Source organism: Pseudonaja textilis, chromosome 8 (assembly GCF_049901715.1).
Source record: "Pseudonaja textilis isolate UNSWEBS1 chromosome 8, rPseTex1.2, whole genome shotgun sequence".
In the NCBI taxonomy this organism is placed as follows: domain Eukaryota; kingdom Metazoa; phylum Chordata; class Lepidosauria; order Squamata; family Elapidae; genus Pseudonaja; species Pseudonaja textilis.
The window spans coordinates 29213170-29237151 of record NC_141997.1 but is presented as its reverse complement, the minus strand read 5'-3'; the positions used below and the strand labels follow the sequence as shown (position 1 = coordinate 29237151).

The window sequence follows — 23982 nt, the reverse complement described above, 5'->3', positions numbered from 1 at the left end:
ATGTGCAGTGTGCAGGGGGGGTCATGCACTCATGTAGACATATGCTGTGAGCAGGGGCGCGCACACATGTGCAGAAACGCACGGCGCATGGGCAGGTCGCGTACATGTGCAGGGGACGTGGGGGTCCTCACGCACATTGCCTTATGGGTGATGGCACGTTATCGACACAGAAGGCCAAAAAGGTTAGCCACCACTGTCCTATCTCATTGAGCAAGCCGCTGATTTTTATTTATTTATTTATATGGTTTGTCAATTGCTTACAAGATAATAGGTATAAGTAAAAACATAGTTATGAATACAATCCTGTTTCTCTATTCCTTAGATCCAATTCCCTGCCATTTATGCCCAGCTGCTCTTTGTTTTTAAATGTTTTAACAATTGTAAATTGCCCAGAGTCATTGGGAGTCAAGTGGCATGTACTTTTATTACTATTATTAATCCTCTGATCTGTATCACAGTGTGGAGTTCTGAATTCATGGCCTCACTTCTAAGTAAGTTCTCTTGTCGTTCTTTATACCACCTTCCTCAAGATAAGACCGTGCTGTCCTTGTCCAAAGATTATGGGATCTATAATCCCAAGAATTGCAGAGACAGAATAGTAGAGTGGTTAAAGTACTGGGTGTAAAGAACCTGGGAGAGCATGAATTCCAGTCCTGCTTTAGGCACTAAGCCAGATGGACCAGTCAATCTGTCTCAAGCCCTATGAAGGAGACAATGGCAAACCACTTCCAGAAAACCTTGCCAAGAAAACTGCAGGGACTTTTTTAGGAAGTTGCCAGGAGTCAGTACTGACTCCAAGGCACCATTAAAAATATTTTTAAAACAACCCCAAGAAAACTAAAGGGATCAATTCACCATCTTTAAATAATCTCCACACAATGATGATAAGACAAAATGTCCCCACTAGTTGAACTCAGTTCCTGGTGATTCAAGGATTTGCAGCATGAAGGGACCGTTGTCCCCCTTGTTTTCTTGGCAGCGGTATGGAAGTCCTCCGCCACCATCTTCTTCTTCTTCCAGGAGGATTCCGTTTGACTTTCCAATCTAATCTGTAAAAGCCACGGGCTTCCAGATGGCAAGGACAAACCATGCTGGATTGCTGCTCAGCTATTGCAAAATCAGTCATCAAGGTTGGCTCAGTAGAATATAAATTACCTTTGAGGCTTTCTCAGTTTCAGCCCCTTGAAGTTGGATGGACTTCAGCTCCCATGCTGGCTCTGGGGAATTGTGAGAGCCGAAATCCACCCAGCTTAAGGGCCTTGTGCACTGCCACAGTTTAAAGCAGGGGTCTCCAACCTTGGCAACCTTAAGCCTGGAGGACTTCAACTCCCAGAATTCTCCAGCCAGCTTTGCTGGTTGGGGAATTCTGGGAGTTGAAGTCCTCCAGGCTTAAGGTTGCCAAGGTTGGAGACCCCTGCTTTAAAGGAGTAGCAAAACTATTCCGAGCAGCTCCACGCTCCTCAACATCAGGAATCAACTGCCTTGGAGACGGCTTTAAGAAGTGGCAACGGAAAGCGGGGTGGGGGAGACAACGGCGAAGAAAACCCTCCACCTCCCGTGCCGTTCTCTCGGAGAGCGCACGCGCAATCCCCTCCATCGCGACACTCACACTCCCCTCCTCCTCGCTTTCGAACCGGCCACCAGGAGCCGCCGTAGTCCTATCCCCGCAGACGCCATCATTCCCGTCCTTCGCCCCGCCCCCGCCCTCTCCCTCTCCCTCTCCTATTGGTTGGAAAAGTTCTGCCGCCTCCTTGTCAGACACGCAGGCGCGGAAAATCCCGCCCCTTTTTTGTTTGCCCCGCCCCTTTAAAGGAACTAAGGATTGGAGGCGTGACGCGGAAGCTCGTCTGCACGTGAATCTTCCGAGCCAGAAATCCGCAGAACAGCGGGGGGCCTTATCTGGGCGGCTCGCTTAGTGACACGGCCGTAACTAAAGAAAATTTGCTCCGAATAAGCTTGCAACAGCGTGCATTGCGGAAGAGTGCACGGGAGAATAAGAATTGCGGGCAAGTTTTTAATAGAAACCATGGCGGTCAACGAAGGTTATTCCGTGATAAAGATGCACGGCAATGCCCGAGGTTCCCTCCTAAGGACTTAACGTATGCCAAAACTTAACTGCCAAAAATGCATTCGCGAAAGGCGTGAAAAAAGCGAGAACTAAGCCATGGGTGTTTGCGGAAACGCTGTTTTTTTTTTTATTCAAAGGTGCAAAAAAAACCGAGAAAAACATCAAAAGGAGCTCCGTTTCTGATAATTACTAATCATGTAATATTATTTTGCAAAGTTAGAGGGCCTGGCTGGGGCGGTGACCTTAAGAGTGAAAATTAAAAAAGATTATTTTCTCTGTAATGTTTTTGTTTGTCCCATTAAAGTTAAACCCTTCCCCACATCTGAAGGAAACCGGTAAAGATAGCACAGGGATAACAGATAATCAGAGTTGGAAGGGACCTTGTAGGTCATCTAGTCCAACCCCCGCCCAAGCAGGAGACCCTACACAATTTCTGACAAATGGCAGCCCAATCTCTTCTTGAAAGTCTCAAGTGATGGTGCTCCCACAACTTTCAATGGTTGATTTGGTTGATTGTTCTCCCCGTCAGAAAGTTTCTCCTTATTTCCAGGTTAAATCTCTCCTTGTTCAGTTTCCATCCATTATTCCTTGTCTGGCCTACAGGAGCTTTAGAAAATAGCTTGACCCCTTCCTCTCTGGGGCAGCCCCTCAAATATTGGAAGACTGCTATCATGTCTCCCCTGGTCCTTCTCTTTACTAGACTAGCCAAGTTCCTGTAGCCATTTTTGCTTTGGAAAAAAATAACCATTTAGCTAGGAATCTGCATTAATGACCTTTTTCTGTATGGTACATTTCCATGTATAGATTAGAAAACCGAATATGTACCCTCAGCCTTCTATTCTTCTGCCTGAGCATGAAAAGATTGTCCTACCGTTTCTTTCCACCAATTCAATTGTGTCCCATTCTAGAGGCTGTCGGGACAAATCTCTGCAGTTTTTCTTAGCAAATTTAAAGAAGTGGTTTGCCACTGTCTCCTTCCGAGAGCTGAGAGAGTGACTGGCCCTTGGTCACCTGGCTGGCTTTTTATTAAAGTGGGATTAGAACTCACAATCTCCCCAGTTTCTAGTTTGATACCTTAATCATACAGGTTGCATTTGTACAAACGTGTCTCACATTTAGTAAAGTATGGTTGACTGAATTAACTCGTGCCTGGAGCTGTTCACTGACCACACTATGGCATTCATCCAATGCATTTAGCCCCAATTTACCAGTGTGCAAACTAGCCGTAAAGGTTACTATAATCATTATTGCAGGGCAAGTATGAAATCTCCCGTTAAATCTTAACTAAGATACTGAGTGAAGGATGGCATTCTTGTAGGCTAACAGATACTTTAAGGATTTAATTCCTAAACTTGATGGTTCAGAAGTAGATGCCACTAAATTGTGTGAAAAATGTTGGCCTTGCAGAGCATCCCAGATAAGAAACACAACCAGATCAGCTAATTACCCTTACAGAATCTTGTAAGTCTGAAAGTTAAGTTCCCTCCCTTTTTTTACAGCCTTAGAGCCACAGTCTGTCTTTAAGCTATTCTGCCACTTAACTTCCCTTGGCAGAGACTCCCAAGGTTACTCCCACATACTATTACAATTTATAGCTAAACAAATCCACATCCTGTACAATGTCAGCACTGTCTTAAATTGATTTGTAGCCAGTTCCAGTTGGTGTTGATCGGGAAAGATCCCATCCAGTCCCTACAATGTAGGGTGCCACAGACTTTAATACTCTCTCTGCGCCCAACATCCAGAATTTTTTTCTGCTGCAGTGTTTGCTTTTTGTAACATCATTCCTGCCTCCCCTACAAGGGTAGACTGGCACTAACTTTCTTGGCACTTGATGACGTGGTCTTGCTATCTTAACTGGTGATCTGGTGACAGTGGAGAGCCTGCAAATTGATTGCATGTTAGGAAAAGCATATTTTATGGGTTTTTTTAAATAGTTCTGTTTTGATGGCACTTATTTTGGTTTTTTGTATTGTTTTTGGCATTAACTTTGTAAGCTGCCTTCAATGGCAGGGATAGAAATGAGCAGTTATATAAATTTAATTAATTTTCTAATGTGTCTACCAATGATAAATGGAAAGAATAATTTTTATTTCAGATCCTAAAAATGTACATTTTGTTTTTTATCAGGAACAGCATAAATTGCTTAAAGTTCCTTTAGAATAAGGTTTTCAAGTGTTTTCCTTCATTTCCATCTTCCTTGCCAAATGACACAATACAGGTAGTCCTGGACTTACGACTACAATTGAGCAATTTCTGTTGTTGAGACATTGAGTTTTGCCCAATTTTACCACCTACCTTGCCAGTTTTTAAGTGTGAATCACTGCAGTTAGTAATTGGGTTGCTAAGTGAATCTACTAACATTCCTTGCCAGGTTGCAAAAAGACTCCAAGACATCGCAACCATCATATGAACCAGTTGCCAAGCACCTGAATGTTGATCATGTGACATGGGGATGCTGCAATGGTCGTTAAGTGTGAAAAATTGTAATAAGTCACATTTTCAGTGCCATTGTAACTTAGAACGGTCACTAAACAAACTCTTGTAAGTCAAGGACTACCTGTACAGTGTTTTTCAAGGTTTTTTTTTTTTATCCATGCCGCTCTTCCAAACTTGTTTTTCTCCTGTGGCCCATCTGTTCAGGTTCCATTACCAGATTCAGATATAAAATAGTAACTGGCTGGCAAAACAGTGTTTGCAATGTCCCAAAGATGCTTTTTTTTTTCCCAAGAGGCAACAGGATTTTCTGGTTTTTCTTCTAAGATGTTTTGCTTCTCATCCAAGAAGCCTCTTCCAACCAGAGCTGAAGAAGCTTCTTGGATGAGAAGCGAAATGTCTTCAAAGAAAAACCAGAAAGTCCAATTGCCTCTTGGGAAAAAAAAAAGCATCTTTGGGACAACCATGACCTGGATGACTGAGAATCTCCATAGACAGTATTTGCAACGCAATATACTCTTCTATAGTTTCTTGGCACGTGCTAGGGCCCATTACACATTTCACTTGCTACCCTCTTGAAATATCCTAAAGCTGTGATGGCGAACCTGTGGCACGCAGAGCCGTTTGTGTCAGCACGCGAGCTGCAGGCAAACTTACCTCACAGCACATGTGTGTGCCTCACAGCTGATTTTCGGCCGGTTTGAGGCCTTTTTTGGCCGGTATTTTCGGAAAAACAGGAAATGATGAAATGGGGCTAGATTTCAGCCTACAAAGATTGTAGAAGCCTGCAGAAGCTTTCCTCAAGTCTTTGGGAGGCCGAAAAAGGCCTCAAACTGGCCATAAATCAGCTGTGAGGCGCTGTGCAGGTAAGGGGTGGTGGGGTGGGTGTGTGGGTGATTGCACGCGCATGCGTAGGGGATGGGGGGGGGGTGCATTGCCTTCTGGGTGTTGGCACGCAAGCACTTGCTGCAGTTGTTAGTAACCTGTGGTTAAGTAAATCCGGCTTCCTCATTGACTTTGCTTGTCAGAAGGTCGCAAAAGTCAATCACATGACCCAGGGCAACTGCAACCGTTGTAAATGCGAGTCAATTGCCAAGCATATGCATTTTGATCACATGACCTTGGGGATGCTGCAACAGTTACAGCTGTGAAAAATAGTGGTAAGTCCCTTTTTTCAATGTTGTAACTTTGAATGATCACTAAATGAACTTACAACACTAAAAGTTGTAAGTCAAGGACTACCTGTAGTCAAGAGGTCTATTCTGCCAGAGGAGTCTTCTGTTTAAAATTATTCTCCGACTCCAAGGAAACCTGGCATACAAATTTGAATATATTAAAGGAAATTATTCTTTAAGCCAGATAATTTATGCTAGCATTCTCAATCAAGGATGGCTCACTTTTATGGCAGCTAAAACCAAATCCAACCCTGGTATAACTGCACAAATAATTCCACTAAAAGAAGACCCAAGCTGCAATAATAACTATTTAGCAAATATTTAGATTGGCTGTTAAAAAAATCTGAGGAATATTGACATGGCTTTTTAAATTCTTCTGTAAGGCATTCTGAATCGAACATTTGTGTAAATGGAAGTTTACAGGACCAAATTAAAAATTCAGGTTATTAACAAAAGATATTTTATTCGATTTTAATATTCACACATCAGTTTATGCTCTTTAGAAATACTAGAAAAAAAAACTAGGGTCATCTGTTGAAACGTGCAATTACATGGCAACAGGTATGTCTTCCAGAAAACATGCAGAGATTATTAATAGGTAAATTGCTCAGACAACTTAACACAGTAAACACGTTTCCACTGCAATTTTCAGAGATGCAAGTGGATTAATTTTAATTCATCTAACAAATTTACTTCTTTAATTGAGGCAAATAGTTCTTTAAAAAAAACCTGTAGTCCATTCTGCATAATATGTATCATTAAAATCTGCAAGGGACACAATTGGTAATACATCTTGTTTCTATTTATGCAGACCTTTTCATCATATTATCCAGTCTTTTAATTTAGTTATGTAGTGGATTAAGAGAGACACTATAGTATAATTACGAAATGTCATTTTTAAGTAGTGCATGAATATTACATTTATGTAGCATGATTTACTCAAAAAAACCATAACCCAATCTACATGTCTAAAACTTATCAGTATATTTCTATTTACAGGATTTTATGCGTTTATTTATAATGGGTAATAATCAACTGAACATAGCTCATTTATTATGAATTGTTTAGGTTGCAAAACTTAGGAGGCACAGAATCTCAAACGCCAACACGGATTTATGGCCATGGCTTCATAGGAAACAAAAACGTTCAAACTACAAGAATGTTGAGTCAACCTTACACTGAGTCAATCTTCAGAAGCATGATAGAAATAAGTTCTTTACTTTGAAAAAATAATCAACCCCACTCAGCAAACCTAGAAAACTTTATTTACAACTATTCTTTCAGAAGAATTATTAAATACTGCAAGGCAGCACTTATAACCCGGTCATTAGAATTTAAAAGTCCCAATATAACAATATTTACAAATGCATACATTTATATTCAGTCTTAAGAATACGAACTGAAAACAGATTGCAAAATTACAATACAAATATTTGAATGAGAGAAAATGTATATTCTGTATCATTCAGAAAGTACTAAGACAGTACTTTTGATAAAGCTTACATTCTTTTCCAAAATCATGTACTTAAATTAGGTTGATAGTTTCTGCATTGAATATCTTCAATCCATTTTTACCACACTGTATATCTTGGTCACAAACCAAAAGCAAGAGAAAAATCCAATTGTTCCTACAAATCAAATACAAAATTGCATCAATATTCATACCTGGTTGTCTTACGTTAATAAAACAGGCCACAAAAACCTATAATTTTGCACGTTCGTATGTCTATTTTAATGCTTTTCTCTTACAGCACATCATGATTTACTTTTTCAGGAATTATTTATATTTAGGGCCACAACATTAAATCAGCACAGTGCCAAAGGCAGCTTGCTTGCCATATAGGAGCTGAGGTCTGTCTGCATTTCCTGAAAGAGGAAGTTCTGTGGAGCAAGATTGGTCTGGTGCAGAGCATCTTTCATCAAAGTTAAACCCCTCCCCACATCTGGAAGAAGACCAGGTAAAGATAGCACAGGGATTTTTGCTTTGGAAAAAAATAACCATTTAGCTAGGAATCTTTTTCTGTATGGTGCATTTCCATGTATAGATTAGAAAACCAAAAATGTACCATTCTGCCTCAGCATGAAAACAATCCTTTTTCCATCCAATCCTTTTTTAATTTTAATTTTTTTAATTTATTCATTTAACAGAACAAGAGGAAAAAAAGAGAAAATAGTAAAAAGAAAAAAAGCTATCTACAGGCAGGTTTTCATGTTATTGTTTATAGTCTGAAATATTAAATTGCACCTGTTATTCTGTTAAGTCAGAAGCATCATACTTTCTTCTGTAAATATTCTTGTAACTTGGCACCTTTATCCTTATGATTTATCTTTACTAAAGCATCCTTCTTACATTTTAACTTTTGAAGTTGGAAAGTGCAATGTATAGTTGTCATAACCACACCCCCGAATATCAACCTATTCCTATTTTTTCAGAATTAAGATCTCTTAAATTTACAGGTGCTTGCATCTAATGTGTCCTTAATTGCTGTCTTAAAGTATCTACCCACTGAACTTGGGAAGAAACTGTTTTGGTCATATATTCAAAAAAAAAAAAGTTATATTGCTGTTGCAAAATTCAGTAAAATTGATAAGGCAGCACAGAAAAGCCAGCCCAAATACCCAGAAGGCTGGACAAGCCTTGCAGTCAGCTAGCCTGAAAAAAAACCATAAGATACAAAAATAGCTATTTCATCCCTGGAAGTAGAAACCTGAGTCACTACAAAAACCATAATGAAATAATATCACCTCTGCGGAGAAAATGAGATGTCGAAAAGATAAAGAGGCAAAGAGATGGCCCTGGCTTTTAAAATAATTGCAGATAAATATATGCATGGTTTGGTTCCTGACATCACACTTTTTGGCTGATTTTAAATCTACTCTATTATGTATATCACTGACCAGTTCTTGAAACAGAAAGCTGTTATGGAGCGAAACAACGTTTGATACCTGTTCATGGTTGAAAAAAATAACCAGTTGCTCATGTAAACTACTGTGTTAAAGGATACAGACAACTCTTTGAAATTCAAGGTGCTAAATAGTTAAAAGCTGCCAATACGCATTTCTGTGCACTTCAGATCTTTGCAGAATATGTAGAAATTCTAAAATTCCTGCTTCACATAGCAGAGAGTAATGAGTAAATTGCTAATTTCAGAATAATAAGATTAAGGACAAGCACCATTCCCTTTTGTTCCTGAAAGGCCTCATGTGTCATGCAGTTTGGAGGGTTTGAAAATTCACAATAGTTTTACGCATTACAAATATTTCAGCAAAAACTGAATGATATCGCATTGATTTTTTTTTCCGTATTAGCTCAGCCACTGATGTCGAACAGATTCATTTAGTGTGTCAAAGACACAGTTGTGGACCTCGCTGTGAATCGGATTTGTTGCGTAGCTTCCAGCAACTTGCTTGCTGTGTCAGATCAATGACCCAGAATGCCATATGAGAAGTAAATGCCCCAAGCATGCGCTCTACTGCTGTGACAGCAGGGCACCATCAAAACCCTCCTTGAGGTTGACCATTTTAAACAGATGAGTAAGCAGCAATATAATCATTTGGATACAGCAATTAGGAGGTCCTTGGTTTGGCTTTTATATCAACTTGACAGGAACTTAAATGCCTCTGGGACCGAATATCCTAGGATGTTTCATTTTAGCCTCGTGAAATTTATGATGTGCTTTTTTTTATATACCTTTTTTCCTCATGAACAATGCAGGTGGGTTGTGGGAGCAAAAATTCCAATATATGAATTGGTATTTAATTCAATATGGTGAATTAGCAAAAGATTCACTGTTGCCAAGTGTCTTGTGGTACAAAAGCCAAGGTGTGTCCACAGGTGTAATCAAAAAGGGCCCATTTTTTATGTGCATTACCCATAGAAAACAGGCAAAGCTTCAGTCACATTGCCAGGTTGCCATCTTGACTTTTTATTTTTACTATACCCTACCGATACCTTTAACAAACACTCAACATAAAATCTGGGGGGAGGGGGGGCATTTCCCTTGTAGGGGAGTCAAATTAGCCTCTTATGCTAATTTGAACATTTTTTATTCACTTGTAAGTATTCATAGTTGTAGTAGCAGCAGAAACTATGCATTAATTACGCATCTTGTTTTACACTTCTAAGTATTATTATGTTTGCATGACAAAAATTTTACTAATGCCTTTTGTAAAGCAGTGCATCTCTAATTAAATACAGGGCATATTATCAGTTTACTTTCAAGTATTCATAATTCTAAAAATAAAGTTTGGGAATCTGCTGCACTAGAAGACAAAAGGAATTTACATTTACCAAGTCAAAGAGACGGCATTAACTTACCTTTCAAGAATTGTCCAACTAGCTGCCTGCACATAGCAACTAACCGAGCAGATACAATACAGTACAGAAGCAAGTCAAGGTATGAACACTAAAGCATACCGACTATAATGAAAGATCCTAGCGCTACAGGTAGTCCTCAACTCATAACAGTTCATTTAGTGACCGTTCAAAATTACAACGGCACTGAAAAAAAGTGACTAACGACCATTTTTCACACTTACGACCTTTGTAGCCACCCCATGGTCGGGTGATCAAAATTTGGACACTTGGCAAATGACTCATTTATGACGGTTGCAATATCCTGGGGTCATGCGATCCTCTTTTGCAACCTTCTTTTAAGTAAAGTCAATGGGGAAGCCAGATTCACTTAACTATATTAGTAACTTAACAAGTGCAGTGATTTACTTAACAACTATAACAAGAAAGGTCGTAAAATGGGGGCGGGGGAAAATAATTTAAATGTTTCGCTTAGCAACAGAAAAGTTGAGCTCAATTGGAATCATAATTTAAGGACTACCTGTAGTGCAGGAGATTTGAGGGACCATTCCCACACAGAAATTATAAAGCTATTGTGTTTTTCGGGGTTCTTTTTAATGGAACTAAAATTATATATTTAAAATATTTTATAACTTTAGACATGACTGTCAGTGCATGTATTATGTGATGCAGCCCAGACTGTAACACAATAACAAAAATAAAAAAGTGCTATTTGATGGCCAAATGAAAAATTTTGAGAACCTAAACTTCAAGCATAAATACTAATTTATCCCTGGCCTGATTTCAGAAGATGTGATCCATAGCACCAGTATGCAGAATGTCTAGATCACACAGAAGGCTTTAAACTGAAATGAAAATGTTTGATACACAGTATCTGGCTTCATCATCATGTCATCATTTTCAATTTAGTTACCAGTTTAGTGTTTCTGCAGGCATTTTTCATATCAAGCAATATTACCTGTAAAAAGGAAGAAGATCAGGACCATTATCATGGTGTAGCCAAAGTATAAAATGGTGCTTGCTGTACCCGTAATCTGAAGCTTAGAAAAGAAGTAGTGCACTGCATATATTAGAAAATAAACAGCAGTAAAACCACTCGTAAGAAAGGAGCGCCACTGCCAGTGGTAGTCCTACAACAAAGAGGGAAACAGGTGCAAAAGTTAGACATGCTTCTCTCGGGTGCGGTTAAATCTATTTTATACATCATATTCCATTTCAAGTTATGCACTTCTTTTTAGAACTTTTAAAGAGGACACCACTACCTGTAATTATCATGTTAAAAGACACGTGCTCAGTTAAAGCTAAATATATGGTTAAAGGGGTGAACATTTTCTAATACTTATATAACAGTGAAGGAATGTTGATCAGAGATTAAAGAGTATGAGAGATTATTCATGACATAAAGTTATAGGCTATTCCTGCCTATGAAAATGTAATCTATGATTGAGCATATATCTTTTCTATATAATACTTTGCAAATCTGTATTTGGGGGTCTTGGTTTAATTGGCAAAACAAAATAAATCTTGGGTGTTATTTATTAAACAGTTTCAGCTATGACAATTTCTGATTCTCTGTTCTGTTTTTGTAAGATCGTAAGAGGTATGGTTCACATACAAATCAAAATAATGTGATTTGTTTCTGGTTTGATAGGCGAATCCAGTTGTGTTTTATAGGAGTGTTTTGTGCAAACCAGATTGTATTAACAAGCAGAAGTAAAATCTGGTTTAGGATGTTTGAACAAAGCCAAAATGGTACTTAAAACTATTATTTTTTATCTGTGGAATATAGTACTCAAGTTCAGTGATTAAGCATTTGTTCTGCAGATATTTTTCCCAGCAGCTAAGAACAAATTTCTTGGTACTTGGGAAATAGTTTTTCCTTCCCCCAATCTAATTAATACAATACCGTGTTAATTTTTTTCTAGCCCCACAACACTGTCCCTATGGTAAGTCTTTAAATTCTCCCTCTGGGAGGCAGTCAGTAGAAAATGCATCCTCTTTTCTTATCTTCTTATTTTAATTAAACACAGCAAAACATAGATTACCTTGTGACAACCTATTTGGGAAGCTTACCTCTGCACATAAATGGAAGTAACAAAGTAGAATAGTAGCCTCAGAACATGTAATAACCAAAATAATGAACACCAGAAATAAGAAGCCAAACATGTAATACATTTGATGAGACCTGGAAAACAGAAGTTTAAATTAAATAGGATTCATACTGTAGCAAGCAAGCTCTTGGCCTTTGAGATCTGAACTTCCTAATGAATGCAGTGTTGCTTTTGGCCTTTCCTAATGAGATAACAGGTGTTTCATCTAGGTAATCTGGTTATTATTTAGTCTGTTATAGCTTTGACTTTGTTTTGTATTCAGTTCCTTAGCTGATTTGCCTTTGTTGTTTTTTTTGTACAATATTATTGCCACATTTGTTTTTACAGAAAGCTGTAATTCTTGTCTCTAGTGTCCTATGTTTGTTTTCTCTGTTCTTTTTGGGCTATGCTGATTAAGTGGTCTTGTCAAAGTATAATTTTTTCCTTTATCCCTTGTGGCTAGCAACACACAAATTTAACCATTATGAATAGAATAGAATTCTTTATTGGCCAAGTGTGATTAGACACACAAGGAATGTGGCGCAAATACTCTCAGTATACATAAAAGAAAAGATACATTCATTAAGGTATACAGGCCTCACAAAGAGCAGCCACATGTTCTTGTAGTGAAAGTGCATACCCTCTTTCTGCTTGGGAGCCTGGTCATTTTTCCCAGTTTCCACTTGGACTTTTAACCATGCTTTGCTTTATTAGACTTACATGCTAAATGATATTTTATCCAGCTAACAGTAATTTTTGTGTTTTATTCCATATTTCTTTTGATTTTCATTAATCTTTCTTACATTTTACCTCTTTGGGGTATACCTATGCTCCTATATTTTCTCTTTCTTGTGGGTGTGAAACATTCCAGTATCAAGTTCTGTTTGTCAAACTGGTTCACTAATTCCCTGTATATTCAAAGTTATAATCACATCCATTATTATTTTAAACTGATTGGAACATCGTTACTTCATGGTATTATGCAACAAGAGGTGGGGACTGATATTAGTTATCTAAGCTTTGTAAATAAATATTTTATGGACACCTGCTGTTGGATGAAAGCGTTTTAACAGGTTGTTCCTGATTATATAAGCACTCTTTGAAACTCACTTGCAACTGACTTTCCCTGGTCTATGGATTCTAACTAGAAGAATCTTCCCTGTGATCATTGCCTGTAACTATTTTGTGGTTAAACTGGACCAGAAACTGGGGATTGTGAGGTCTAATCCTACTCTAGGCACAAAGCCAGCTGGGAGACTTTAGACTAGATACTCTCTTTCAGCTCTAGGAAACAGGCAATGGCAAATCATTTCCAAAAAAAAAACCCCTTGCCTAAACAGTTACGGGACAAAGACTCAAAGACACAAATTTAGAACATCACCCTGCAGAGACTTTAAGCCTTAGTATAAGTGTTACTATACTGTTTTAATAAAGTAACCTACATAGAGTATGTGTCAACATTCATACCCTAACGTTCATCAAATGTTGATAGCAGTAGCACTTAAGACTTATTTACCACTTCACAGTGCTTTACAGCCCACTCTAAGTGGGGTCAGCATATTGCCCCCAACAATCTGAGTCCCCATTTTACCGATCTTAGAAGACTGGAAGGCTGAGTCAACCTTGAGCCAGTGAGAATCGAACTGCCGAACTACTGGCAGCTGGCAGTCAGCAGAAGTAACCTGCAGTACTGCATTCTAACCACTGCGCCACCACAGCTCTGATAGCACTCGATCCTCTGATGGTGGTTCTGACTATGACCATAGCTGATGGGCAATTAGTAAGAAAAACAGTTTATACTAATTCCTACAATGCCATTTAAAGTGCTGCAAATACAAGGAACAAGCATCATTTATCTGGTTCTAGGAAGATCATCTACCACTGCTCTAATTATCTCCATCCATTAAAATGACACTGATTGGTAAATTAAGTCAAAGTTGTCTACAAATTTTAAAATGCACCAATATAAAGACAGATAAGTTAGATTTGCATCACATCAGAACATTCAAACCACTGGGAGCCAGGTGTATTGTAACACTCAGGGTCTGCAACAGATTCTTTTATATAAATCAGTCTTTCAAGCTTGGACTATATAGCAAACTTATCTGAATGAGTAACATGTTCACAACAATTTTCTTTGGCCATCAGGAAACTGTTCTGAGGGCATGTCAAAAGGACAGAAAAATGCAAGAGATAGGTGCAAACCTAAAGCAAATAAAAAAAAATAGCTATGCATTAAAATGTCTTCAAAACTCACCATATGCTATTAAGAATGAAAAAAAGCTGTATGAAGATGCATCCAAAGGGCAGAATGCCCCCCATAACAATCCCAGGAAGTGGTTTTGTATAAAACGATTGTTCTGGAATCTGGCGAGGAATCTGATTCGTACGGACTGGATGTTCTATGGCCTTTAGAAGTATTAAAAAAGGGACAGAAGGAATTGGTTCTCAGTAATTTCAGCTGTATTTCACACAATCTAAAGTAATGTTTCTTAGAAACTCAACAGCTTGAAATTGTGTGGACTTCAACTTCCAGAAATCTCCAACCAGTATGCTGGCTGGGGAATTCTGGAAGCTGAAGTCCATACATTTTCAAGTCGCTAAGATTGAGAAAGACTGATCTAAAACAGGGGTGTCAAACTCAAGGCCCACGGGCCAAATCTGGCCCATGGGGTGCTTAGATCTGGCCCACGGGGCCGCCCTCGAAACAGCAAAGGACTGGCCCTTGGGGCCTCTGCCAGCAAAAACGTAGCTATGTTTTCTCTGGCAGAGGGTTGCAGGAGGCCATTGAAGGTGAAAACAGAGTTCGGGAGCCCATTTTCACGAACAGAACACTCAGATCACCACAGGTGCCCCCAACACAAATGTCGAGCTGACCATGCCACCCCCCTCGGTGGTCAAACACAACCCTGATGCGACTCCTCTGATCTAAAGCAACAATCCGTTTAAAGCTATTTACAATTGTATACATTTAAAGTACAATAAGAAAGTAAATCGAAACCAGAATTCCAACACAGTTTATATAATAAAATCTGTCATGTTCAAAGTAGCCTTGTCAAGTAAAATCTAAGTATCTGTCACAGAAAGCTGAAATCTGATCATGCTTTATATTTATTTTATTAATTTTTATGCCACCAATCTCATGGATCCAGCGGCTCTGGGTGACAGATAAATAGGAAAGCTAAAAACCAAGACAATGGGTTGTCTGAGGGTGGGGATCTTCTCTACTCTGTCAGCCACCCCCAACATAACACACCCTTGTCAGGGTCCAGGCCATGCAGCAGAGCCACATTTTCAGGCTCTTCCAGAAGGCCAGGAGTGTAGGGGTGGACTTCACCTCCAGTGGGAGAATATTCCAGGGGCGAGGCCACAGTAGAAAAGGCTCTTTTCCTGGATACTGCCAGCCCACTTTGGCAGATAGGATCCAGAGTAAGCCTCTTCCACTGGAACAAGTGGGAAGGGTCCCACTGCGCCGAGATGACTCCTGAAGAAACCCTGCACCACATCGTGAAGTAATTTATCTTTAAAGATAATGACCAACATTTTTTTTTATTTTTACATAATTGCTATCTGTCTGTCTATCTATCTATCTATCTATCTATCTATCTATCTATCTATTCATTCATTCAGTTAAAGCATTTCGTTTGGAGACAACATGTTCTTGAGAGATGAGGCTCAGCACTTATTTTGCAAACAAGTCAAAGATACAAAATGTACTTAGGTAAAACCACTTACATTCTTTGTAAAACCAAAGTAGGCCCCAATGAAAGTCAGTGGTACTGATATGCAAAACCAAAGTGCCAGAACAGCAACCAAAGTGCCAAATGGAATGGCGGCTGAGGACCCTTCTCCCCAAAGAATGAGATTCATGATGAAGAAATCTGCAAACACAATGCTAAAAGAGAGAAGATTTTAAATCTGATGAAGTTCTATGTTACCGAAATCATATTACAGTTTGTCTAATGTAATGTTAAGCAACATTCACAAGCAGAACAGGTCAGGCAAATAGGTCAAGAAAGTCTACTTCTCTTAATGGAATAGAATTGAACTCCTGCAGGAGTTGACATTTCAGCTAAATAGCTTCAAATGTCTGTCTGTCATCTCTGCACTTCAGGGAACAACTGCTTGCTGTGATTAAGCCAAAAGATGGAATACAGAAGCTGTATAGCATATGACAACACATAAGGCCAACTATCCTGAGATCTGAAAAGCAGCCTAAGGAATAGAACCAAGGGTCAGTGAGGAGCAAGACTGTCTTACAAAATATTTCTCCAGGTTGATACTGCTAATCAACTTTTCCCTGGTATAAATTAAACAAATTTTTATTTAAAAAATAAAAATTCTACACAGCTCTGATGTATTATGATATGGAGATATATTGTTTATGCTATCGTGGACGTACACGTTTAAGGTCAGCTTATTTTGTATACAACATTAATCATAGGAATTTGCTTACCCAGGGCAAAGGAAAGCAGTTAGGAGAACGTTTGTCTTCCATTTCTCTCCCCCAAAAGCTATATAAAAATTAAGCCAACAAGGAGAATACCAGTTAATTATACAGTATGGAGGTATACTCAAATACATCTGAATATATTAGGCAAAAAGTGAATTATTATGACTTTAAAGAAAGAATCCTGTTCTTATCCTATTCTCCAATTTTAGCAATTCAAAAGGCTAATTTACTTGCCAGAGAAAATTATATTTTAAAGTCCAGCTTATAACATAGGAAGAAAGAAAAAGAAGAAAATTTCAACATTACATACAGTATTTAATGTTTCTACTTAAAATTATTAAACTTTATTGCTATTAGCTGATTAATCATCATAACTGCTGTCTGTACTTATTTATTTTATGGATGTTTTTGTTATTTTACAATTTGAGAATTGTAAGCCACCCAAAGGCACTTGGTTGAGTTGCGTGGCTATAGAAATTGAATGAATAAATAATTTAAATGGCTCTTAATTTTTTTATTTGTGGACACTGAAGTTCAGCCTCAACTGTTTTCAATAAAATGGCTTACGTAGACACATATGAACACAACGTACTCCCTCTACAACATATCCATTAAAATAAAAATAATCACTGATCAAGGACCTCAGCAAAGTGTCACAAAGTATAAAGTGAATATGGTATTTCGCTTCCTTTCAAGTGATACCATACTAAAGAAAACGACAGAACAATGTAAGCATCACATGTCAAACATAGTGCAACTTCAAAGGCCATCAGCAACTTCATTTTCATACCTAACAGTAGTCAGTTTCCACAGCTTTCCCTTCCTTTCAAATATATCAAAATGAGAACAACTGACAGAATTTCTTTAAAAAAAAACCCAGCCAACCTGAAAGCAGAACAATGTAAACTGGCATACAGCCTTCAGTCTTAAACATTTCTCCATCTTGCCAGAAGGCAAACATTAGAGAAGAAAATGTTACTGCTGTGATGATAATTTACACTAATGAATTTAAGTGCTGTCAGATTAAATAAAGTTTTAAACTTACATTTGTAGAACCTGGCAGCAACATAACCTGCCGGAGTTCCAAGAAGCACCCACAAGACCACGGCACAAGTCATTAATGCTCCTCGATTTGCAGGGGATAAAAATCCCAGACAAGCAAAGACTGTTAAAAGTAGACACACATTTGAGAGGTCATTAAAATGGAAATACTCAATCCAGTTTTCTGAACCACACCTCCTGGACAGAATGGCTACAAGTAATGGAACCATTTGTAAAACAGTGTTGTTTTTTCTCCAGATCTACAGTTAAAAACCTCCCAGAAAGATAATCAGTCCATAAAACAGTGGGATTTCTTTTTTAATCCTGGCAATTACCTGTCACAGCAATTGCTGAGAATTCTGGGAATTGAAGTCCAAACATTTAAAAGATGCCCATGTTACGATACATTGCCTCATGTGACTACATGAACACATATCAAGAAAAAAGGGGGAAGAGATGGCAAGGAAAAAAAAGGCGAGATGGGTGGCACGGAAGTTAAATAAATATCTTTAAAGGTTATAGTGTTTGCTATGTTCTCATAATGATTTAACTGAATTGTACAAAATTCAGGAATAAGAGTTGAAAGGAGCCAGTTTCTAGATATTAGCAAATGTATGGAAGCTCCGACAATTCCCCACCCCGCTCCCCTCCCCCAGTCTTCCGCACAAGACCAGGTCTTTTGGGGCACAAGGAGCGTTATTAGTGGCATTGATTTCCAACTCTTCTTAGCACAGTACAAGATAAACACACTCCAGCCTCAACTTGTTGCGTTTACACATTAATATATAAATAGCTATTCCTACAACACAGAGCATTCTTGAAATCCTGCTTAAAGAATTCAGACTTCGAAAATGAACCAGTATTTTAACAGTATTTATACTGTACTTACATAATGTAACAAATGTCATAATTAAAATCTGAGTTCCAGAACCCAGAAAGACAGAAAGCAGCATTCCTTTTCGTGGGGGTCTAAATATGTCACCATGAACCAATTTCCAGCCAAATTCCTCCTGAGCATCTTCCTGAAAAGGAAATGATCAATTTAGCATATTACAATGATATGTCTGATTCACATAGTATAGGTTTCCCAACTCATCATTTATTATACTCTTATTATCTATTTATCCTTTTCAGATATGCAATTTTTTATGTATTCAGTTTCAATCAATTCAGTTTATTCAAAGAGTTCTATAAATAAAATTCTAATCATTTCACATAATCTTCCAAAATGATGGGAAATACAAAGCTTCTACAACATTCAAAACATGCATCAGAAACCTATTATATATGAACCTCAGAATTCTTTTCTATTAACATGCAAAGATAAAAAGTTTTCGAATTGTCCTACAAGCAAGAATATGCGTTTCTACTCTACAGAAAGTCGCTAAACCTGGGACATAAATCAGTGAAACTTTTCCCTAGCACTGATATTCAACATGTGTTTGGCCTCATTCCAGAATCTCAACAGCATTTTTTTATGATGTATGCCACCCTGGATCACTTGTTGAGATGAACAACAATCAATCAATCAAATAAATAAATAAACAACTTGAGGTCCCCAAAGTTGGTGGACTTCTGTGTATCTGCAAATATGTTCCTCAGCCCACACAGGGATCCTATTCCATGTAATTTTTCTCCTTTTTCCTGATTTGTATATGAAATCTGATTTGTACAATTCTATCAGGTATAATCCTCCTGCTCTCACATTTACAGCTCAAATAACTTAGGGAGGTCCCTCCTAAGCCTCTCACCCACCATGCAACTGTAAACTATGCCAAGGTTCCCAACCCCCTGGGCCATGGTCCACTACCAAGCCATGGCCATTTGGAACTGGACCGCTCATGTGGTTAGCTGAGCACATCTGCATGCATGCACAACTCAACTTGTGTGAGTTGCCAGCCAACAGGCAATCGCACAGGTGTGCGGTGACCTGCTGCTCATGCAAGTCAAGCTGCACGTCTGTGCTGGTCCACCACTCACACAAGGGCTGCATGCATGCATCAACCCGCTGTTCGTGTGGCCCAGTTCCCCCGCACTGGGCTACAATTGTTGGGGACCGCTGGGCTATGCTCTCTCTTATTTGACCATTCCCTAGGCAGCATTTCTTCAGTCTCCCAAAATCATTCCCACATACCATTACAGGCTGTTTGTTTCCAGCATGCACGGCTTACACTTTTGCTTATGTTTGGGAGGGGATGCGCTTCAATGAATATATCCAGGTGTTAAATATCCCATTTGTATCCGATTTTCTACTCAAACAGCAGTCAAGAAAGCTGTTTCATTTAGGAGTATGTCTCCATATACACAAATATGAGATTTGATTTTTGGAGCCCAGACCATCATATCTACTTCCTTACAAGTAAAAATCTGGGGAAACTGTTAGCTTCATTTGAGTTTGTCTTCTGGTAAACTGGTCACATTTTCCATGGTGGTTGAACTTCAACCTTTCAAATGGGCCCACCAGTTCTCCTAATTGTGGATACAACATAACCATAAACTAACTCTCGATATTATTTAATAAGCACAGCAAAAAAGGCAATTGTTCTTCAAATGACTAATTTCATTTTTAAAAATTATATCTGTGACAAAAAGTAACCAAAAAGTAGAGAAGAAAGATGTTGCCAACTGACACATCCTGCAGTGCTTTTTTCACAGCTAAAGGAGATGATGGTACAACAAATAATATTATGTTCTTTATTAATATCTGCTATTAATAAGTATGTCCATGGAAACTGAATCACACCCACAGAAGAATCTGCATTACTATTTTTCTTTAAAAATTAAATATTACCCAAAATTCTATTACTGAATTCTATTACTGTTAAACAAGTGCATTTATGCAATCTGAGAAGGACAGACATACAATCAATGTATTTGCTTCTATACAACTGAGCTGAGCTAAAATAAAGTTAACTGGTCATAGTCTACATAACAGTGTGATTGCAAATATATTTATATAAAACAGAGCCTTGATGAGGAAAAAGGACTCATATTATGTTAGAACTATTAATTAGAAAGTATTAAACAGTATAACATGCTATTGTTAACCCTAAGGGTAATTAACCCTAAGACCCCTTTTTTGCAGCTTTCAGAAAGCACATCACTAAATTTCAACAACAAATAATTGAGGAACAGTAATGCAATTTCCTGGTGTTTTGGGGTAGAAAAACAAAAAAGCTTTTTGTTTAAACTTTGCACACCAAAGCAGACACCCATCTCTGAATAATCTAATCTGATTTAATACTACACTTTGCAATCTCTGTATGAAAATCTGGTTCCATCTACTTGAATTATTTCATCAAGTCGTCATTTATCCTTCAGCTATGAAAATTAAATACCTACGTATACAACGTGAGACCTTGCTGCTTTAAAGAGACGGAAGAGGGGAGGGGAGAGGGAGGGAGGGAGAGAGGGAGGGAGAAAGGAATTTTCCAGAACAATTGTATACTTACTGTAGAATCCATTTGGTTATATCTTGCAATGTCCTTATGCAGAGTCCTTAGTATAATCATAGCTATCATTCCAGAGAGGAAAAGGACAATCACCAGCGAATTCATTATACTGGAAAACAAGGCAACCTGCTATTAGAATTGTTCATTTTTATATCTATCTGTAAAATTGTCTGAATTACGAAAGTAGGCCTTACCTAAACCACTGTATGTGCGTGTGGGACATGGATTCTAAAATATAATCCCATCTGGATGCCCATCTAATTTCTGTATTTTCCTGAAAAAATAAGTTATTCATCTTGAATTTTTAGAAATAGATTTCTGGGTTTTGGGGGAATAGAAAATATCAGAAAAAACAAAATAGCAAATTAAAGTCATTTTTTCAGGATTTTGAAAACTTTACCTCCTAGTAGGTTTTAATTTTTGTCACTCCCAAAATTCTGTCTGAATTCATGCTGCCCAAACCATTAAAGACCCATTTCTAGACAGGCCAGCTGGTGCCATGAAAGGTTTTATAGATAACAGCCAGCATCTTAAATTGTGCCAGAAGCAGCACAATTTGCAAAGCAAAGTATAATGTGGATATACCAAGGTGTACTGACTGAGGACACAAAGACAGAAAATATTGAGGATTTATTGTCCTTTTTATCACACAGTAGGGTTGTGATTCTAATTTCTGAGATAGGCAGCCATAGAGACTGAGTGAAAGAACGAACGGATGAACGAATGAATGATGCTTAATCAGATTCACCATTCATTACCCTTCAGGTGTCTCTTCTCCTGTTTGATCTCCCTTATTTATACAAATCCATCTTGTGCACCAATCCTGGATCAGGCAGTCCTACTCACGGTCACTCATACCTTGGTGACTCCCTGGTTTGACTACTATAAAGTACTCAGCCCAGGCTGCTCTTGAAGATCACCGGAAGCTTCAATAGCTGAGAATGCAGTAGTGCAGCCAGTTAATAGGCATGCTGGTACTTTGTGAGCTGCCTATCTCCTAGAAAGTTTCTAGCTGCAATTCAGTGTGCTGGTTACCACATATAAAGCTCTTTATGGCACATGCATTGCCTATTATTTCTGCCCATCCCATGAGATTTGACCGGATGGGCGTGCTTCTGGGCCCCTTGTATAAAACCATTTGGACTATCCCAGGAAGTGTCACAGTGCAGAATATCCCAGAGATGTTGATTGTTCTAATCTTGCTGGCCTTTTATTTAGTCTCAAAGATCCAGCTTTTCCTCCAGCTATTGAGCCAATGCCCTGGGTGAGCCTGCTTGCAACAGCTAAAATGTTTATGCCTTGTATTTTTTTCTCTATTGATTTTACATTGCTGGTTGGTTTTGATTTTAGTCTAATCTTAGCATCCAGAGTCACCATTTGTGAGTTTGCGACTACCTCAACCAGAGGTAGTTCTCTACTTAGTCATTTGTTTAGTGACTGTTCAAAGTTACAAAGCAATAGAAAAAAGGGACTTATGACTGTTTTTCACACTTATGACTATTGCAGGATTCCCACAGTCACGTGATCAAAAATCAGGTCCTTGGTGATCAAAAATCAGGTCCTTGGCGATCAAAAATCAGGTCCTTGGCAAGTGGTCCATATTTATGATGGTTGTTCCAGGGCCATGTGATCATCTTTTGCAACCTTCTGACAAACAAAGTCAATGGTGAAGCCAGATTCATTTGACAACTGGGCTACTAACTTAGCATCTTAAGTGAGTCATTTAACCATGGCAAGAAAGGTCATAAAATGGAGCAAAACTCATTTAACAACTATCTCACTTAGCAATGACATTTGGGGCTCAATTGTGGTCATAAATCAAGAACTAACTGTATATAAATTAGACAGAAATAGAGTATGTACAAAATTCAAGAATAAAATATATTCTCTCATGTCATAATGTAGCTAGGTTGATGTACTATCTAGACCAAAACTATAATTAAATTATGGCTGAGTACTGTAACAATTCATTTTTGTGAGTTGTTCTAGTATAGTTTATATGGGCCATGATATGTCCTAGCTGTCAGGATTCCAGCAATCGCCCTAATTAAATCATGAGTCTTGAGCCAAACTTCAAAAAACTTCAAAGAATTCATTAGGAGCGACATACTGGCATGACCATAAATCAGTTTCTCCAATTAAGCATGTACACAGGCTATGTGTCATCCATCACATTCTCCAATTAAAGTTTTTTGCAGGCAAAAGCTTCAGTGCTTAGCTATAATCTTTTTTAAGATAAAGTTGGAACGTGCTTCTAAGTTCATTTGCCGTATGCTTCTCCAGTCCTTCCTCCCACCCTTTCCTCTTTCTTATGCCAACTTGGAAACAAGTGTAGAAATGTTTTACAAGTTGACACTATCCAAGAATGAAGGGGAGCTAACTTGACCTTTCAACACCTGAGGCTGTTCCAACTCCACTGCCCCCGCTTAGGAAAAGTGAAAAGGGAATCCAAATATGACAGAGGAAGGTTCAACTCTATTCTACTGTTATTATTATTAACCTGCTCACTAAATAGACATAGACATAGAATCATAGGACTGAAAGGAACCTTAGAGGTATTCTAGTTCAAATCCTTGCCTAAGGCAGAAGACTTTATGCCATTCCAAATGATCGTCCAATCTCTTGTTGAAAATTTCCAATAACAGAGCACCCACAACAAAGTATAACCATCAAATCACAGCTGATTAGTTTGCCATGCTGTTTGATGTCTTGGATGAATAAACAGTTTAATCAGTTAACATCTTATTTCACTTAAATATGTCATGACCACATACTCAATTTTATTTGCCTGACACAAAAGGAATGACGTTATCTGTACCAACCTCAAAACTAATTGAATATGTATAAGCAATTTTGACAGTTCCATCATTAATAATGTTCCTTAAACCCATAGGTAGTCCTGAGCAGTCTGGTTTGTCAATATTTGTGTGCCTGAAACTAAAAAAAAAACAA

General features: G+C 38.3%; 2 protein-coding genes across 2 annotated transcripts in view; both read right to left on the bottom strand.

The window, feature by feature from the left end:
• Positions 1–1696, bottom strand: part of CLYBL (citramalyl-CoA lyase) — a 177078-nt gene extending 175382 nt beyond the window's left edge. Inside the window, exon 1 of the mRNA XM_087937917.1 lies at positions 1610–1696. Within this exon, the coding sequence (XP_087794043.1) occupies positions 1610–1680 (71 nt within the window). The 5' untranslated portion in view covers positions 1681–1696. The remainder of the gene's footprint in view (positions 1–1609) is intronic.
• Positions 1697–6122: 4426 nt separating this feature from the next.
• The window catches only part of TM9SF2 (transmembrane 9 superfamily member 2), a 33378-nt gene continuing 15518 nt past the window's right edge, over positions 6123–23982 (bottom strand). The window contains exons 7-17 of the mRNA XM_026708301.2: positions 23853–23967; positions 21225–21304; positions 21031–21139; positions 18468–18600; positions 17583–17702; positions 16541–16598; positions 15820–15979; positions 14342–14493; positions 12068–12179; positions 10953–11124; positions 6123–7307 (exon numbers count right to left, since the gene is read on the bottom strand). Coding sequence (XP_026564086.1) covers positions 7240–7307; positions 10953–11124; positions 12068–12179; positions 14342–14493; positions 15820–15979; positions 16541–16598; positions 17583–17702; positions 18468–18600; positions 21031–21139; positions 21225–21304; positions 23853–23967 — 1279 coding nt within the window. The 3' untranslated portion in view covers positions 6123–7239. The remainder of the gene's footprint in view (positions 7308–10952; positions 11125–12067; positions 12180–14341; positions 14494–15819; positions 15980–16540; positions 16599–17582; positions 17703–18467; positions 18601–21030; positions 21140–21224; positions 21305–23852; positions 23968–23982) is intronic.